General features: G+C 44.9%; 1 protein-coding gene across 6 annotated transcripts in view; it reads right to left on the bottom strand.

Annotated features, from left to right (window-relative positions):
* Orp8 (Oxysterol-binding protein-related protein 8) overlaps positions 1–20693 on the bottom strand; it is a 128321-nt gene that overhangs the window by 56327 nt on the left and 51301 nt on the right. For 3 of the 6 annotated variants that reach the window (XM_075887011.1, XM_075887012.1, XM_075887013.1), the window contains exon 3: positions 18339–18431. The exons of the other annotated variants lie outside the window; for them this stretch is intronic. In XM_075887011.1, the coding sequence (XP_075743126.1) occupies positions 18339–18431 (93 nt within the window). The remainder of the gene's footprint in view (positions 1–18338; positions 18432–20693) is intronic. 6 annotated transcript variants of the gene reach the window in all.

Here is a 20693-nt window from a genome sequence, read left to right as displayed (position 1 = left end):
TTGAGGTGGTATTCAAATGAATATTGGTAAGCTGCCATCCCGTAATAAAATAAAGTACTACGTGACGCCAAACAGGCAAAAAAAAGTGTGTTCCACACTCGCTGTAATGGTAAGAGGTGGCGCTGATTGACGCTCCCAAAATCAGGGGGTACAGGGTGACATGGGCTGGACATTGTTCGAGGGAAGGGAAGCTAGAAGCGAGATAGAATTTGAGGAGTGGTTGAGAAAAATGGGAGAGGAGCGTTGGACTAGGAAAGTTTTCAGCTACTTATACATAAAGAATGTTGGTACAAAATAGAGGAAGCGAACTCGAAAATTGTCAAACAAGTAAGTACCAAACCAAAAGCAAACGTCGGTCGGTCGGTCGGTCGGTCGGTCGGTCGGTCGGTCGGTCGGTCGGTCGGTCGGTCGGTCCGTCGGTCCGTCGGTCGGTCGGTCCGTCGGTCGGTCGGTCGGTCGGTCGGTCGGTCGGTCCGTCCGTCGGTCCGTCGGTCGGTCGGTCGGTCCGTCGGTCGGTCGGTCGGTCCGTCGGTCCGTCGGTCCGTCGGTCGGTCGGTCGGTCGGTCGGTCGGTCGGTCGGTCGGTCGGTCGGTCGGTCGGTCGGTCGGTCGGTCGGTCGGTCGGTCGGTCGGTCGGTCTGTCGGTCTGTCGGTCGGTCTTCCATCCATCCATCCATCCATCCATATATGCCTTATAAAGGAGACGGGAAGATGACAGCCACCGTAGCTCAGTGGTAGAGCACCAGATACGTTATTCGAAGGTTGCAGGTTCGGATCCTGCCGGTGGCAAGTTACCTTTCGTCCACTTTCCGTTCTTCACATTTACTTTACAATTACTTCTAATAACGCCCCTATATTTTCCCCGGCGTTATTGTTAGTTCCTATTTTAATATTATGGGGTCTAACAAAGAAAACAAGCCATTAAATTTACACTTTCCTTCATTCACGTACACACTGCGTTTTGTAATTGAACAGAATATCGTCCGGATTCTGAAAGGTGCCGGCAAATATCTGAATCGGCGGACGTCTCCACAGAGTTTCCTAATATACACTAGAGGGAACTCTGACGCTAGTGTATGTGGGAACTGCAACGCACGGCGCTTCAGCGAGCGTGGGAATGATGTGTATAGTACACGTATAAGTCTAATTTTCGTACTTCTTGCCTGCTTCTGGCTCCGTGTGTGTTCGTGTTGCTTGGAGCTGTTATCTCACAAAAGAAAACTCAGCAAATGTTAAGCAATTGCGCTTCAACACCTTATTCATTTAGACTTACGATTTCGAATCGGGTCCCAAAGTTCAAAATAGTTGATTTTTTCCTTCAAAACGAAACCGAAACCAGCAATAAGCAAAATCTCAAGTACGATTCCCCACCCGCAAGTACGAAGACCAGGCAAATTCGTGTACTACCCATCATTCCCATGGTCGCTGAATGCTCGCAGCGCCAGATTCCCCTCTGCATGGTTAACTTTATAGGAAACTCTATAGCAGTCTCCGATAGTGCGTCGGTGAAGATATCCCACACGCATGACACAACCGAGACTGTTTTTGTGTAAACGGGAAAGTTGCGAAAGTGCGTCGACATAACAAAAAAATCATAATACAGGCTAGCACAAGCACGGTCACAGTCATCCCGCACTTTCGTAGGAAGCGCGTAACGTGAACATACACAATGCCCATCGCAACCACGTATAGATCTGCGACTGAAAGTACAGTAAAAAGGGAAAAAAAAAGGGGGGGGGGGACAACGCAATCATTGCAATGAGAACGAAAGACGACTGTTGTAACAGTGGCCGGATGCAGTCATTGTTATATCTCGGTCATACCGCGGCTAAGCCCACATGGTACAGATACGTAGGCTCCACTGAAACGAAGTTTGACACTTGTAAATAGCAACAAGCTTAACAAGCTTATTCATATCCAGTCATCCAATACTGACCAGTTCTGGTGATATGCAAGTAAGCTTCAACGCACAATGGAGGTGCGCTTCGCAGTACACACACAACACAATATATATATATATATATATATATATATATATATATATATATATATATATATATATATATATATATATATATATATATATATATATATACAGAAGAATTACTTCGGTTGCCGCAAGGTTATAAATATGAAAGTAGATGCGCTTTCACATAACTGTTTATTTTGCCGACGTTTCGACAGGAACCCTGTCTTTTTCAAGCCTTGAAAAAGACAGGGTTCCTGTCGAAACGTCGGCAAAATAAACAGTTGTTATGTGAAAGCGCATCTACTTTCACACACACACACACACACACACACACACACACACACACACACACACACACACACACACACACACACACACACACACACACACACACACACACACACATATATATATATATATATATATATATATATATATATATATATATATATATATATATATATATCCTGCTGAAAGAGCGAACGACTAACAGTAACTCGCAGTTTTTATAAGTTCTTCAAAAGTACACAAAAAACATCGCCCCGAATTTCCAAAGTTCTCGTTCCGAGCACATGCGCACGGTATTCCGCGAAGCCCAGGTAAGTTTCGATAATTAACCTAAAGATACAGGCGCGAAACGGTTAGACGCCGATTAAAAAAAAAAGATGTTGACCATTGCCTGAAGAATACTGAGAGCTACAAGTGCCGAGTACAAAAAGATGATGCTAAAGGGGAAAAAAAAAAGGCTCATGCACGGTTTTCACGAAACGGTGCAAGGGCAGACGCGGTGGCAGCGGCACGGACCGAGTATACCGAGCGAAATAAATTTTAAAGGGATTGCCAAAAGGCACGATGTATAATGAGATACAGCGACCCGGATTCTAATTCCAGATTAATCTTTCGTCTCGAGAGCAGAATAAGCCAACCTATTTCTTGTTTTGTTTTTACCCTGTAAGTTCGTGTCCCTATTTTCTGGTGCTTAAACGTAATCGAGACGACTGCAGGACGGCCTGACCTTTTCTTCCCGTCAGGAAAAATCTGTGTCAAATATGCACGCGTGCACAAACACACACACGCACACACACACACTATCTCCATCACACTAGTACACCTACGCACGCACTCACAGACAGACGGACGGACAGGCACACAAACAGACAAATATGGAAATGGAAATAAAGGAAAATACATATCGCAGTGAGTAAACAAAGACGGAATGCCATTAATCAGAAATGTCAATCCTCGGGTCGTGAAAATCGCGACTAACATCGCTGCGTCGTAAATAAGGCTGGAAATAATGTCTCTTACATACCACAACAAGGCGTTCACGAAGAGAGAGAAAAAAGTAATGTATACGACGTCGATTTGGTGCCGTGTGGCCCAATATACAAGGGCCAGGAAATAGCAGCGACTTGTCATCTGGCTATATATATATATATATATATATATATATATATATATATATATATATATATATATATATATATATATATATATATATATATATATGCAGAGCGACGCGCGCACGGCTGGAAGCCGGACGAATCGTGGATTTATACATGGTGCACCTTGAACTGTTCTACACTGACCCATGGTATCTTTTACAGCTGATTAATTTTTTATAGTAAGCTTTGAAAACAGAGTCGCATCGAATCGGAATAACATCTGATTTTTTTTACCATTAATGCAAAAAAAAAGAGATGTTCACATACCAGTTTTTAATGTTTCAAATTGACAAGTAAGAATAGGGGAGACGATAAGGCAGGAAAAAAAAAAGATTCCCTTGTATGCACGTTAATTTTCAGATATCGCGAACGATTGCTGTGTCGAAGACTGGGCGTTCGAAAAAAACGCGTATTTAGCAATGCCGCAATGATTTTGCGTGGGTGGCTTTATATACAACGCCCACGCTGCTTATCGTATAATTATACTCCATTCGTGCATTTGTTTCCGCGCGGCTGACATTCCCAAACATTCGTAACTGTTTACAAATTTAAGCAAGCGTCTTGAATTGAACTAACTGGTTGGTACATACTTACTTTGAACGAACAAGCAGCACTAGAACAAGAAGGGTGCCCTTTCGTCTTCGTTCTAGCGCTGTTTCTTGGTTCGAAATTCGAAAAGCCATGGTACAGTTGTTTCGAAGGGCGTGTACAACATCATACGCGCAATTCGATTACATATATATATATATATATATATATATATATATATATATATATATATATATATATATATATATATATATATATATATATATATATATATATATATATATATATATATATATATATATATATATATTTTCAGTGCTCTTTTTTCCAGCGACTCGATCAGGTCGTGTATTTTTTTGTCGTACTCAGATAGGAAAACACGGAGTTCTCTTGTTTTCCGTTGCCTGAATTTCGCGCGAAAAACGAGTGGATTCGTATACGTAAGACTTTTGGAAATGGAAAAAAAAAAAAAAGTTGTTGCGGTGCACAATAATTCGTTTTGCTCCGCGTTTAACCACGTATACAGCAACCAAGGCTTCACTGTGCCGTCGAGGCTCGTGCAGTTCAACTGCGAAGCAATGGACTTGAACTCGCCGCACCACGCGATCTCAAAGATATCACGATGCGAGGAGCGCTGAACCCACGTCGACGTAACACACAGGTAACACAGGTTAGATAAGGTTAGATGTCTCAAAACGAGGACATTGTGAACCCTTCCCCTGTCCCTCTTGGCCTATAAAATATTCTGTTAAAATTGACGATGATACAATCGCTAATGACTTTTAGATAGTTATTACATCAAAGAAGGCTAAGCTGCATAAGCTATTCCGCACATCCTCCATAAGCTTGTGCACCACCCCCTTAGCGGCTGAAGTGTTGCTAAGCTTGATGCCGTGCGTTCAATATTCGGCCATGGCGGTCGTATTTCGACTTAGGTGCAATTAATTGGGCACGGATGCACTTTAAACGATCCCCAGGTGAGCAAAATTGACCAGTAGCCCCCCTCACCATGCATTACGACGCGGCTGGTAATCATGCAACAGTTCTGGCACGTAAAATGCCGCACTTCAATATCCCTTTTCTGTAAACACAATATTAAATTCCTCTATCTGGGCGATCTGCCGCAGGAGTGCGCCAAAAGCTTTCGCTGTAAGCGGCCGTCACAAAACGCAAAAGGCCAGCAACAATGGATAGGGTGCGGATGTAGATGCAACTGCGTTTGCAGCCGACGCATACGGCCATGCACTCCCGCTTGATTTCCTAAGTACACACAAACTCCGCACGCAATTCAAACGTAATACCAAGCATTGAAGGACTCTGGTAATACTGAGACGGTAAAATACTACTCAACACGTAAAAAAATAAAGATAATGCGGCCCCTTATGCATTCCACTAAGACAACTCCAAGGCAGTGATCCATAGGCAATTTTTTTTTTTACTCAGTCGATTGTCAAGATCTTTCCACCTATAAGAGCGCCTACATAAGCGAGACGCATGACTGCAGCTATAGGCTACAACTACTACAGACGGGAAGATCCGTGGGCGCAAGCAGACACACGCACAAGTACGCGGCGTATACATACATGCCCAAAGAGCGCGCGAACAGCCACGGAAAAAAGAGCTGGTGCGAGGCGACAAGTCGCCGAAAAAGAAGGGAACGACTCGAGGCGACGACTGCATCCGTGATGAGCCAGGCTACGCATCTTCCAGGACAGCGCAGTATAAATGAGACGAAGAAGCGCGCGCGTGTGCTTACAGGCGCACGCGTTTTGCGATTCCCTTTTCCCGAACGCATTACCACCATGACGTACACATAAGCGAACCCTTTTTCTTCTTCGTCTTGGCAAGGAAAAGGTCCCGCGCTAAGAAGAGTCCAACTGGGTTGCGTCCTGTGGGATTGCCGACTTAGCGTCATTCCTGAATACATTCTGCACATCACGATCTCTTCAGAAAGCATTAAAGGGCTCCAGTTCGTCCTGAAACCATACTTACAGACGACGCTTACCGGATTAGCGGACAAAGTGAAAACAATGCCGCTAGCCACTGCAAACGGTGCAGGCCGTAAACGCGCGAAACTAATAATGAATGGGATCAATAGTTCTGCTTAACTACTGGCATTTAAAAAGCTGGCAGAGAGGTGAACATTAATTTGCAATGTTCTTATTGTTTACTATCGAAAGGAACACTGAAGCGACGCATAAGTTTGCAAAACACGTTGCAGTTCGACCAAACGTCACAAGACATCGCTATAACAGTGATGTGTCTTCGTACACCTGCCTGCCACAAAAAGGTAACACGCTTATAATAATAATAATAATAATAATAATAATAATAATAATAATAATAATAATAATAATAATAATAATAATAATAATAATAATAATAATAATAACAATAATAAAACGTGGCTGAACCCCCTATCTAGGAATCGGCATAACACGAAGTGAAACGGATCTCCACAGAAAATACGGTTGAGCGTTTATTGAAAATTGTTTCACGAACAGCAACAAACTGCACGCTCACGCGAAGAACAGCAAGCAGCTCGAAACTTGCAGCGCACACCTCAAGCAGAAAGCACGCACGACATCAGACAGTTATAGTTTAGCGTTAGCGTGATAGCGTGGTTAAGTGAATGGCGTTACCGTGCAGCAAGCGTTCGTTGTGGGCAGCGTCTTATAGTTTAGCGGAATAGCGTTTACGTGGTTTACGTGCCCCAGCTGGTATCGTGGCACCACCTATTAGCTGGTTAATAAGTTAAACAGTGAAAATGAAAAGAAAACGAGAATGCTTGCCTATGCCACCGCGCAAAGAATTGTTGGAAGTTTATTTTTGTGATGATAAAAGCAAATATATATGAACCACGCACCAAACGCGAAAACATCTACGTTGCCGATTTGTTTACAGCGATGTTGTAGTTAGGCCTAGGCGCGTTCCAAATGGGAAGCTATCTCGAAAACTACGCCAACTTATCCATAATATTCGGTCATCGAAGCTAACTGAAGGCAAGCAAAGCCACTTTGAACAGTCGTTTGCTGAGAACAAGGTGAATATTTCAATAACTACGCCAAAATCACTTCGAAGCGGGCGACCATGAGCACCGCCATGTTTACGTACACTACGTACACATACGCTACCACGGTCACGTGAAATCTGAAAAATACCGCGCGTACGGGAAGCGGTACGGGTGACGTACGTATCTGCGCATGCGCACTTCGATTCCGGTGTCACGGTACGACCGGTAACCCGGTATACTATAACTCTCTATTAGCATACACAGGACGAGCGTGGACTACCAACTGTCACGGCTCGACACTTGAAGCTCGCTGTTCAAACAGAAAGAAAGATGCACGAAACGAGCGCACAAGTATGCACAGGACAAGCGCGAACAACTGTCACACAGCAGCGCGTTCCTTTCATAAACGCGGCCGCGGCAGCGAGCAGTGTCTTTCGTCCTAACCCGAATTACGAGTCTAAGAGCAAGCGCAGGAAAGACCACGCTCCGTGGAGGCGTCGAACTTTAGAGCGTGACCAACGCAAGCCCGTCGCGCCATCTCACTACTGATAACGAAAACGTGCTAAAGTTTCGGAACCTCCGAAGACGGTATATGGTGTATATAACTGGCTCGCCGTTAGCGTCCTCGACAACGTACGCTCCGCGGCATAGTGGTTAGCACCGCGCGCTGCGAATAGAGAGGTTGCTGGTTCGACGCCGGCCGACACCATCTTTCCTTCTCGTTTTTAGGGGGCGAAGCTCTTTAGCTGTGGGTCAGTCCCTCCTCCATAGCGGCCACCCCTTACTTAATGTTCACTAATGGGCGCGGCGCTGTTGCAGTACGTGAAGCGATCACTAGATGGCGTCGACGTGTGTTGCGTGTGTTGCGTGCCTGTTCTGTTCGGGCTATCACGGTGGATGGACGTGTTTTTCGAGCGCCCCGGATCGACTGCGCAGATAAGTGTTTTTGCATGTTTTGAGCTTGTCTTTATAATTATAAGGCAGCGGTTGAAATCTTTGAAGCACTTATTTTATGGTACGGCTTTTTCGGGGGCCAGTCACCAGGTATTTATTAATTAGTGCGGGTGTGTGTGTTTGAAATTTTTTTTGTTGGGTTTTTTTTGCCACCCCGTGGGGGAAGTGCGCGTACATTTAACACGCAAATTTTTGTAGTAGAGCTTAGACTTTCTTTTTTTTTTTCGTAGTGCACGGCTCGAGCTTAGTAATTATCCAGTATAGGGACAATTGGTGTCAGAAAGACATGGCTAAAAAGACTGTAAAGTGTTCAGGATGTGGAGTGGGTTTGAAAGTGGACCCAAGCGTAGAAGCGGATGGAGAAGAGGCTGACGCGAAGTGTAGGCAATGTGAGGTCTAGGAAAAAATGGAGAAAATGATGGTTGCCCAAAGTGAACTGCTGGTGAGAATCGATGAGCTCGAGACTGCGTTGGCGACAGAGCAAGAGAAAACGAGGGCAATGGGAGAAAGGCTGAAGTCCGCCGAGGAAGCACTAGCGAAGCTGAACAAAGAAGCGGCCTACGGAGAGAAGAGTAGAGAACCGGCAACCAGAACGGTGGAAAAGGAAGAGCAAGCAAGTTTGGAAAAAACAGGTTTAGCCGGTTCAACTGTCGCAAGGCCCAGCTTCAGCGAGGTAGTGGTGGGGCTGGGAGGGGACAAAGCAGCCGGCGTCACAGGTGCAAGTAGTCCCCAGGTGCAGGGCGCTCCAGCTGAAAAGTCACAGCATGTGATAATCGCTGGGGACTCGAATTTAAATCGATGCACAGAAGCCATCAAAGAGAGGGTAAGAGGTGACAAGAGGGTTGGAGTAGGGGCGTTCACAGGACGCAAGCTGGAAGCAGTCATGAGGCAAGCGAGCGCAAAACTCAAAACTACAGCTGATAGACGAAACCTCGTGATAATTTCAGGTGGTTTAAATGATGTCTTAAATGAAGATACAGCAGGACTAGCAGCCACACTGGCGAAAGGCATCGATGACATGCGCGCCACTTCTCCTAAGGAACAGGTAGTGATATGCACGATACCGGAGGTACCGGTGCGTGATAGCAACTTGCAAAGAGCGGTTGTCAACGCAAGCCAAAAGATATGGCGGATGAGTCGAGAGAAAGGGTTTGAGGTGGTGGAAATAAACAGAGAGGTGCATAGGTGGGGTGGTTTTCAACGAGATAGAATTCACTTCGATGGGCGGCTAGGTCATGAGGTGGGTTGGCGACTTGCAGGACGCGCAGTAGCTTTTTGGGGGGGCAAGCGAGCCCTTCGGGGTGCAGGATAGCTAGTAACGAGGAAAACAACCAGGGAGACTCTTCGACAGGTGTTATGGGCAGATACGATTCCAAAGTGGCACCAATGTCTAAGATAGGTAGAGTACGGGGCATAAATAGACGTAGCCACAAGCGCCGATCCCATTCAGACATAGGGTATATTAACATGCAGGGTGGTAGGAACAGGCTGAAGTGGGAAGAGATAGAAGAACAGCTGAAGGAAGAGAGGCCGATTGTATACGGTTTTGTAGAAACACATCTCAGGGACATGGAACAACCTCCGAACAATCCGGACTACGCGTGGGAATATTGTAATAGAACAGAAGGCAGCAGAAAGAGGGTGGTATTAGGGCATTCATTCATAAAAGTACAGACTGGCAAAGGGTCAAGCAGAAGTGCAAGGAACATTTATGGCTAAAAGGGAAAGTGGCAGGTCAAATGACACTCCTTGGTTTCGTGTATTTGTGGACGGGAGCAAAGGCCAGAGAGGAAAACCAGGCAATGGTAGAGTGTATATCAAAGGACATTCAGGAGTTAGGAACAGAGTGCAAGATAATTATACTAGAAGACATGAATGCGCACATAGAAGATATAGATGGGTATACCGACCCGACAGGCAAAATGATCATGGATATGTGTGAAAGGCTTGATTTGATCAGTTGCAACAGTATCGAGAAGTGTGAAGGGCAAATAACATGGGAGGTAGGAAGGCTGCAGTCGACGATAGATTATGCAATGATGTCACATAGGATGTATGATAAGCTCAGGGGAATGCACATAGATGAAGGTGGCTCCAGAAGTCTAGGTAGTGATCACAAACGTATCAAGCTAAGTTTTGGAAGAGCAGCGAAAGTGGGAAGGAGACGAGATAAGCAACTACAGGAAAATTTTTATTCAGAAAGGCAAATTGAAATAGCCACTAAACAAATTGAGAAAGCAATCACGGAGAATAATAAGACAGTGTGGACATACACGAATCTAATTAGGCTCTTTGAGCTAGAGCTTGCTAAGACGCATAACAAGTCACCCCGGAAAAGAAGACACAAACCCAAAAGTTGGTGGGATGAGGAAGTTAAGAGAGCCATAGCAAAACGTCAGGAAGCCTCTAGGGAACACAGACATGCTAAGCAGCGGGGTGGACCGACAAATGATGTTGAAAGAAAATGGGAAACCTTTCTAAGCTGTAGAAGGGCTGCATCCCTTCTGGTCAATGAAAAGATTAGAAGAAAGGGAGCTCAGTGGCAGGCAGAAGTACATAAAAAAGATAGAAAGGCAGCTGCGAAATTTTGGAACCATCTAAACTCCTTAAGAAATGAAACGAGCCTAGAGCAGAGTTTTATAACTACAGCCCAAGGTGCTAGGCTAGAAGGGGACGAAGCTATTGGATATATAAGAACAAGGGTGACAGAAAGTTTTCAACAAAGAAGTACTTTATGCACCACAATAGACAAGGACGAATCAAGTGGTGCAATGGCTCCATTTTCACAACGATAGTGGGAAAGGGCTGAGAAAAGGGTTCCTAGTAGTACATCAACAGGCCCAGATGGCATTCCAATTAGGCTGATAAAGGCATTAGGTCCGAAGTCTAAGCAGCCTTTGAGAGAGGCAGTGAGCAAAATAATAATCGATGGTGAAGTTCCCGATGGATGGAAACTTAGCAGGATGAGCATGATCTATAAAGGAAAGGGGGACAAAGCTGACATAAACAACTACCATCCTATAACAGTGACATCAGTGGTCTACAGGCTGGCGATGCAGATTATAAAGGAAAGACTGCAGGCATGGATAGAAGATGAGGGGGTGCTGGGGGAACTGCAGAATGGGTTTCGGAAACACATGAGGTTGGAAGACAATCTGTTCTCAGTGACACAGTGCATCGAAATAGCAGAAAAGGAACACAGGCCCCTGTGGCTAGCATTCTTGGATATCAAGGGAGCGTACAGTATGGTTCAAGAGGAATTGTGGGGAATACTGGACACACTAGGCGTGGAACATGTAGTCACTAATCTTTTAAAGGGTATCTATAAAGGTAACAAGGTAGTTATAAAGTGGGAAAAACAGGTATCCAAGCCTGCAGAGGTAAAACGGGGGCTTAGGCAGGGGAGTCCCCTGTCACCCTTATTATTCATGATGTACCTACAAGGATTAGAGGCAAAAAATTGGAGGGAAGTGGGCTGGGCTTCAACCTCTCTTTAGTCAAACAAGGAAAACTTATTGATCAGGCACTACCAGCATTAATGTACGCAGATGATATAGTGCTAATGGCCAACGACAAGGAAGATTTGCAGTGATTGATGGACATCTGCGGTAATGAGGAAGATAGGTTAGATTTTAGATTCAGTAAGGAAAAATCAGCAGTCATGATTTTCAATGACAACGAAGGTAGTGAGCTTAAGATACAGGAGGTCACGCTTGAGATAACAGATAAATACAAATATCTGGGCGTATGGATAAGCAATGGGACCGAGTACCTGAGGGAACACGAAATATACATGACGACTAAAGGTAACAGGAATGCAGCAGTGATAAAAAATAGGGCATTGTGGAATTACAATAGGTATGATGTTGTGAGAGGAATATGGAAAGGGGTCATGGTTCCTGGGCTGACGTTTGGCAATGCGGTCTTGTGCATGAGATCAGAAGTTCAAGCAAGATTAGAAATTAAGCAACGTGGAATAGGTAGGCTTGCTTTAGGAGCTCACGGGAATACACCAAATCAGGGAGTACAAGGTGATATGGGATGGACATCATTTGAGGGCAGGGAAGCTAGCAGCAAGATAAAATTTGAGAAGCGATTGAGGGAAATGAAGGAGGAGCGTTGGGCTAGGAAGGTTTTCAGCTACTTGTACATGAAGAATGTCGATACAAAATGGAGGAAGCGAACCAGGAAGTTGACTGGTAAATACTTAGAAAACAGCAGGTGGCCAAACCAAAAAAAACTATCGGTTAAGAAGAAAGTGAAGGAAACGGAAACTGACATGTGGAAAATGGGCATGATTAAGAAGTCCGCACTAGAGATCTATCGAACTTTTAAGCAGGAAATGGCCAAGGAAAGGATCTATGATAATACTCGGGGTAGTTCTCTACTGTTTGAGGCAAGGACGGGAGTACTGCGAACCAAGACATATCGTGCCAAATACGAAGGGGTAGACGCAGTATGCAGTGCGTGTGGAGAGGAAGAAGAAACTGCCGAACACTTGATAATGTTCTGTAAAGTCTTCACCCTATAGTTCAGGATGATGGCGCAGAGTTTTTCAAAGCACTGGGGTTTAGGGACCGGGAGGGCAAAACAGACTTTAAGCAAGTAGACTTGACTAGAAGGAGGTTATCTGATTGGTGGCTAAAGTCAAGGCGCGAGTGAAAATTACACTCTTCACTGCAAAGTACGAATCCTCAAACTCTTTTTTAAGGAAAAAAATAAATATAGTTTTTGGTTCATTAGATATTACGGCTTGGTGGCGCTAGCCATCGCCCGATCTAAAGGGTACAGCCATATCCATCCATCCATCCATCCATGTGGTTTAGTATGATAGGATGGCAGACAGACGGACGGACGGCTGAGGTCCCGCGAAACTTCGCCCCACTCATCATCATTCACTCCGTGGATATGCCGTAAATTTTTTTTCTTTCACGTCATATCCATGACGGAAATACGTCAGCGGGGCCATGGTGAAACCCGACATAAAACTTTCGTGTTAATAATAACAATATTATAATACCATCTTTGATTGGCGTCCCGGTAACTCGATAATACGCAAAAGGTGAAACATTAGAGTCTCTCAAATATCAGCACACTATTTCCCCTTTCCCACCATACGGTAGCACGCGCACGCACGATAATCAGCAATGCGATTATTAAATTAAATAATTATTCCTCAGTTTATTTCATTGCATCAACCGGCACGTGTGAAAGTACCATGCCGACGTGCATGCGCGTACGCATGAGAGAGTGGAAGAAATGGGGAAAGAACTTTTTGCGAGAAATACCGCAATACTGAATAGGAAACGTCAGTCAGAAAAAAAAAAGATATATCCACAGCACCTTCGCATGAACTTCGTTCGCAACATATTCGCGGTGGTGCGGCTTCACCGCGCAACCTACGCGCTGCCCAGAGAAGCGGACACGCAAACTTTAGGGATTTACAGAGAAGCTCGCCGGCAATTTTTTTTTTTTTTTTTCGAAACAAGGTACAAATCTCTGGGCGCGCTTACGTCATGTGCTTTCCTCTTCAGTTGTGTGCGTCGACCCTCTGATACACAAAAAGTACTTGATATTTCAAGTTTTTAAATGTCGACTGGCTTTCGCGTTTCATCATCGCAAAAAGAAAGTGCTGCTAGCCGCCACTGTATTTTCGGCACTTCCTTGTTCTGCGCTCAAAAATGCGGCGAGATATTTCTTTTTCTTTTGACACAGCTTTCTGATAATTTGGTCTTTCCCTGCAGCAAAGTAAGGTAAAAGGTCATTGAGAAAAGAGAAAAAAAGACAGCTGCGTCGCTGTTTCCATGCAAGTGCGCGCGAAATGCCGTTACCACGGTGACTGCAGTACTGCTCATTTATATAGTACGGCATGAGCCCTCTCCTTATCTCTGTCTAGTTTGTTTGGTGAACAAGCTCTTTCCTATCGCAAAGACCTATAATAGTTACCTTGAGGCAGTGAAACCAAACCAGAAATTATTTTCAACCTGCCGAGTTCGCGTCAAGATTAAATCCCGCGGAAATACGTAGACAACGGTTAAAGGAAGTCAATGGAATCTGAACACAGTTGTAGTGCTAATCGCTGTACGATTACATACTTTCGAGCTGTCCACGACACAACTTACACTTCGCGTTATTTTTTTAACTGTTAGACACCTAAATTACCTATTCATAAACTGCGCGATAATTCTTCCGATATGAACATGAATTCCCCACTACATACGAACAAATATTCAGCAAAATGTAGTAAAATTATGCCGAGATCGTCAAAAACATGCGAATGAAAAAGCTGAAAGAAATGACAAACATTCTTTTGTAGAACATCATTCCATTGATATTTGCACGAAGGTCGACAAGCTGCGTTTTTAGATTACATGTTTCTTAGTTGCTTGCTAGTATTTAAAAAAGAGAAAGGAAATAAAAGCTGCGAAAGCACACAAAGATACCACCAATACCGTAAATTATTTTATGCCAGCAGACAAGCGGATTACAGTCAATGATTAATTGGGAAGCTTTAGTAAATCATCGGAGCACTTTTACATGGGCGCACACACTGCAGCTATATAGTGCCACATTAAGGGCTCCGTTTACTGAAAGTGAAGCTGAAATAAACAAAACTTTACGCGTTATTATACTAAGATATAACTAAAGAGCACTCACGTACCATTGTGGACAGATTAATTTTCGCCATTTGCGGGCTTCACGAAGATTCGCAAGTCTGAGCAGCCGTGAAATCGTGACCGCCGGCCACCATTGCCACATGCTGCTGCCATGGACGGCAGCGGATTGAAACGATAGCTTACGCATTCAAATGAGCGCGCCATTCGAGCCACAAGATAAGCCAAAACGGTGTCCTCCTTCAAACTACCACAATGAAAATAATGAGAAAAAAATGACGAGGCTCATTTTCTAAGTGCCACTGTCGTGCGTGCGAAGCAATATGTGAGCATGCCAGGCACTGGCGGCAGTGTACATACACGGAGCCAAAAGTAGCCGACAGTTAGCCCCACGGCTAGCCAACAGACCACGACAAGCCAACATATATCCCAGTGTTTGTCAGCGTTAACCGGCGCCACTATCGTGCGACCGAGGAGAAAAAGAAACAATTTTTCCCTATCAGTAAATTGCTTTTCTGAAATAGCAAAATAGGCACTCGGACAAATCAGCGAAAAAAAAAAAGGGGGGGGGGGGGGAACTCGTGTGAATAATATTGCGATCCGGGCATTTTCCAAACCCTCCACTGTGCAGTATACGTCAGTCTAAAGTATATGTACACACTGCAACAGTGCTGCAGATCTATAAAATGAACATGCAAGGGCGTACAGGCAGTTTTTTTTTTTTTTGAGGAAAAAAAAAAGTGGTGGGGGAGGCATATGAGACCGAGCGCTATTTTTTGCACTGCGTGCCACGGCAAAAACAAAAAAAAATGTGGGAGAAGGAGGGCACTGGCCCTCTGTACCATCACCTGAATACGGTCCACTGTCGACATGGTCTGAACCTGTCCTTCCCGTAAGGGGCCTGGGAGACCATATTATTCCACCACAAAGTATAAAAGTCAAACGGGGTCGTCGGTCACGTCCTGACCACCGTATTCATTTCCCCAGCGGTTCTTGCCGACGATTCTGGCCCGGCAAACACGGGAGTTGCGGCTACAGCCTGCTACCCCGTTCTTTTTTTTTTTTTTTTTTTTTGACGCGTGCAAAAAAAAAGCTATTTCTCTCTCTTACTGCCTTCTCAACGGGACAACACGCTTGGTATGCGACAAAACGCAAGCTCCAAAAGACGAAAAAAAAAGTACCCGGGGCGACGCTGCCTTGGCGTTCATAAACTAGCTGAGAGGTCCTGGTGACAAATTTTGACGGTGTTTCTACTTACCACATTTGACTCTAAGGGGTGGTCAAGACTTGACTTAGCTAGTTTTCAGGAAGTCTAATCAAGTCAATGAGGTCAAAGTACCACCGAATATAGACTGAAATCCATCACGTCACAACGACTGAGGCGGCGAGATTTCGGCTCCCAATCCGACAGTGGATCTCTCATCTCCACTTCCTCTTCTAATACTAATGAACACATGATGGTGAATTCGAAAACGCAATACAGTTCTGAAACCGCAATGTTCACTGTAATGTCCTGTTCAGGACTCTAACAGCTTACTAACGAAGTTTTCTTTTAGCCTTGAAGAATAAAATAAATTCCGTCTTTATTATAGTCCGATATGACAAAGTTTATATATTACTGTGGACACTACAGGATCAGTTTCAAATTTTTTCTCGCAATATGTATTTCAAATTAACTTAAACAAATCTTGAAGGCAAGTTTATTATATATATATATATATATATATATATATATATATATATATATATATATATATATATATATATACCGTAAGCGAGAAAATGCGATAATATCAGAATGGAGATGGTCCTGCGGCCCCAGCAAACATCGACTCTCCATTGGGGCGCAGTTTACACGGTCACTCGCCTTCGATTCACGTTTGGAAACCTAGTTGCATTCCATTACCCCCAGGACATCTACCGAGTTTCGATCGTCCATCCAGTGCGTGCGCTGCTCAACTATTTTGTTCCTTCCTTTCATTTTTTCTTTTTCGTCAGCAGTTCCACCTGATTGGTTTCCATCATTCTGCGTGCGCTGACCAGAAAGTATACTAACCAACTGGTACCGGATCCATTCCCACGGCAGGGGGAGTTTGATGGCGCGATGCACACAAGTAGTAAAAAGGAGTATGTGGTGTACTGGCGATGAAAGTAAACTTATAGCTAAGACAAAACTGGGGGCAGTTCCTACAACGCGCCGTGAAATGCCGCGGCCGACAAATGACGCCTGAGAAGAATGACACACGTTTAGAACTTCTGCCTATAGTTCATTTTTTCCCTCTACGTATCTTTCATCAGTGTGCATGACAACGCTAGCTGACCCGCAGGGCGCGGGTTCGAATCCCGGCTGCGGCGGCTGCATTTCCGATGGAGGCGGAAATGTTGTAGGCCCGTGTGCTCAGATTTGGGTGCACGTTAAAGAACCCCAGGTGGTCTAAATTTCCGGAGCCCTCCACTACGGCGTCTCTCATAATCATAGAGTGGTTTTGGGACGTTAAACCCCACATATCAATCAATCAATCAATCATGACAACGCTAGAGCCCCCAACCTACGCTAAATGCATCGGCTGCGGAAACATCGCGATAAACTTTATTTCCGCTGCCATTCATGTCGCATCTCCAGTTGTGACAGGATTGCCATGCGCTGCCCATCGGAGATTCAAGAGACTTGATTTTATAATTCTGCGTAAAACAACTTTTTTTCTCGGACACCCAACCCACTTTCGGGCATTAAAAAGTGCGCCTGGAGAACTCTTAACCACCCTTTCCCCTCTTCGCTGACCCCCCCCCCCTTCCTTCTCCACACACGCAATGATACCGGTGAACCCCGTTCTTCACTGAGCATCGAATAAATACGGCCCACAGTTTGTCCCCTTTTTGATTGTTTTTGTTGCGTACAAGTGACTTTATTTCGACCGTTTACTCACCATTGCAAGAGATAGCTTAAAGCTTCGGTTAAATATGAATTAAAAAGAGAAAGAATAATAGCAACAAAAACAATTCAAGAAATTACGACAATCACAAGTCTGTCAATAAGTGGATGGGGAAAGCTGAAGCCATCTGCTCTAGGATGCATCTCCAATAGAAATTTCAGCGCAAGCACCCATGTGAAAAGTCATTTTCCCCGTCAGCCAAGTGGCCTTCTCCCTATCAGGCCATTCATTGCGAAAAAGACAGCTTACAAGGCAGTGCACATGTACTCTTTACAATACGGTTAATATGAACATGTTGTCTGTCTACATAACGATTAACCCTTGAAAACGGCTTGTTTTCAGTGTTCGATACTCACGCTTCCACGCTCTAGCAGATTATAAGGACGCGCCACGAGAACAGTGAAGCAATGAGGCTTAGCAGAGTGCTACGTTGCAGTTATAGTTGGTGCGCCGCAGGTCGCGGGATCGAATCCCGGCAGCGGCGGCTGCATTTCCGATGGAGGCAGAAATGCTGTAGGCCCGTGTACTGAGATTTGGGTGCACGTTAAAAAACCCCAGGTGGTCGAAATTTCCGGAGCCCTCCACTACGGCGTCTCTCATAATCATATGGTGGTTTTGGGACGTTAAACCCCACATATCAATCAATCATCAGCTATAGTTGGTGCGTAGCACGATAGGGAATAATGACGCTAACTTCACCACGCGCTCGCGTGGCCAGTATTACTTTGTGGCCGACTGTGCATTAAGTCAAACGGCCAATCGACTGCCCGAGGCCACAGCGGAAGGCAACCGCGCAATACCCGTATAATATCGCGTGGCTGCAGAACTTATTCTATTCGTACGAACAAACGCTCGCCCGCACCTCTGACCGTCGACGCGCTGAGCGGCGTAGACCGCGCCCCGGGTCCGATGGAGCCCAGGGTCCTGTTGGCAGCACCCACCGGAGTCGCGCAGTCTGCGACAGAAAGAGAAATACGGTTACATTACAATGTCTCAATACAAAACACATCTGGTCAAACAGCTTCATCTTGGTTTCCACAGTGGTCAGTACTAGAAGCCCCGACCATTTCACCCCATAGGGCATCGAGGCAGCGACATCTGAAGTGTACAGGAACTCTACTCATGAACCTCCCATGTGGTGACATGTCGATAATACCGCACTGCAGTACAAGGACTTGAGCACCAACCCTTCCATGTGAGTAGGGTATCGAACCTGTGGTATCTTCAAGTATACATATTTGGACTCAAACCACAAATCTTCCAAGAATGTAGGGTACTAAAGGCGACGGGTATGAGCAAGTGAACCAACGATGTGGGGGTGCCGACACCCCCTGTAAAGTTGTTTGCGCTGCGTGGCGCACGTGTCTCGCCCAAAAGCCGCATTTCGCGTTACAACCACCGGGCGGTGGGTGGCGTTGTGTTCACGAGCGGTGATGAGCATGATCTATAAAGGAAAGGGGGACAAAGCTGACATAAACAACTACCGTCCTATAACAGTGACATCAGTTGTCTACAGGCTGGCGATGCAGATTATAAAGGAAAGACTACAGGCGTGGATAGAGGATGAGGGGGTGCTGTGGGAACTGCAGAACGGGTTTCGGAAACACAGGAGGTAGGAAGACAATCTGTTCTCACTGACGCAGTGCATCGAAATATCAGAAAAAGAACACAGGCCCCTGTGGCTAGCATTTTTGGATATCAAGGGAGCGTACGATAGCGTGGTTCAGGAGGAATTGTGGGGAATACTGGACACACTAGGCGTGGAACATGTAGTCACTAATCTTTTAAAGGGTATCTATAAAGGTAACAAGGTAGTTATAAAGTGGGAAAAACAGGTATCCAAGCCTGCAGATGTAAAACGGGGGCTTAGGCAGGGGTGCCCCCTGTCACCCTTATTATTCATGATGTACCTACAAGGATTAGAGGCAAAATTAGAGGGAAGTGGACTGGGCTTCAACCTCTCTTTAGTCAAACAAGGAAAACTTATTGATCAGGCACTACCAGCATTAATGTACGCAGATGATATAGTGCTAATTGCCAACAACAAGGAAGATTTGCAGAGATTGATGGACATCTGCGGTAATGAGGGAGATAGGTTAGATTTTAGATTCAGTAAGGAAAAATCAGCAGTCATAATTTTCAATGACAATGAAGGTAGTGACCTTAGAATACAAGAAGTCACACTAGAGATAACAGATAAATACAAATATCTGGGCGTATGGATAAGCAATGGGACCGAGTATCTGAGGGAACACGAAATATACGTGACGACTAAAGGTAACAGGAATGCAGCAGTCATGAAAAATAGGGCACTGTGGAATTACAATAGGTATGATGTTGTGAGAGGAATATGGAAAGGGGTCATGGTTCCTGGGCTGACGTTCGGCAATGCGGTCTTGTGCATGAGATCAGAAGTTCAAGCAAGATTAGAAATTAAGCAACGTGGAATAGGTAGGCTTGCTTTAGGAGCTCACGGGAATACACCAAATCAGGGAGTACAAGGTGATATGGGATGGACATCATTTGAGGGCAGGGAGGCTAGCAGCGAGATAAAATTTGAGAAGCGATTGAGAGAAAAGGGGGAGGAGCGTTGGGCTAGGAAGGTTTTCAGCTACTTGTACATGAAGAATGTCGATACAAAATGGAAGAAGCGAACCAGGAAGTTGACTGGTAAATACTTAGAAAACAGCAGGTGGCCAAACCAAAAGGACTATCGGTTAAGAAGAAAGTGAAGGAAACGGAGACTGACATGTGGAGAATGGGCATGATTAAAAAGTCCGCACTAGAGATATATCGAACTTTTAAGCAGGAAATTGCCAAGGAAAGGATCTATGATAATACTCGGGGTAGTTCTCTACTGTTTGAGGCCAGGACGGGAGTACTGCGAACCAAGACATATCGGGCCAAATACGAAGGGGTAGACACAGTATGCAGTGCGTATGGAGAGGAAGAAGAAACTGCCGAACACTTGATAATGTTCTGTAAAGGGCTTCACCCTATAGTTCAGGATGATGGCGCAGAGGTTTTCAAAGCACTGGGGTTTAGGGACAGGGAGGGCAAAATAAACTTTAAGCGGGTAGACTTAACTAGAAGGAGGTTATCTGGTTGGTGGCTAAAGTCAAGGCACGAGTGAAAATTAAACTCTTCCCTGCAAAGTACGAATCCTCAAACTCACTTTTTAAGAAAAAAAAATAAATATAGTTTTTGGTTCATTAGG

Source organism: Rhipicephalus microplus, chromosome 2 (assembly GCF_043290135.1).
Source record: "Rhipicephalus microplus isolate Deutch F79 chromosome 2, USDA_Rmic, whole genome shotgun sequence".
Taxonomy (NCBI): domain Eukaryota; kingdom Metazoa; phylum Arthropoda; class Arachnida; order Ixodida; family Ixodidae; genus Rhipicephalus; species Rhipicephalus microplus.
This window is presented reverse-complemented; position numbering and strand designations above follow the sequence as displayed.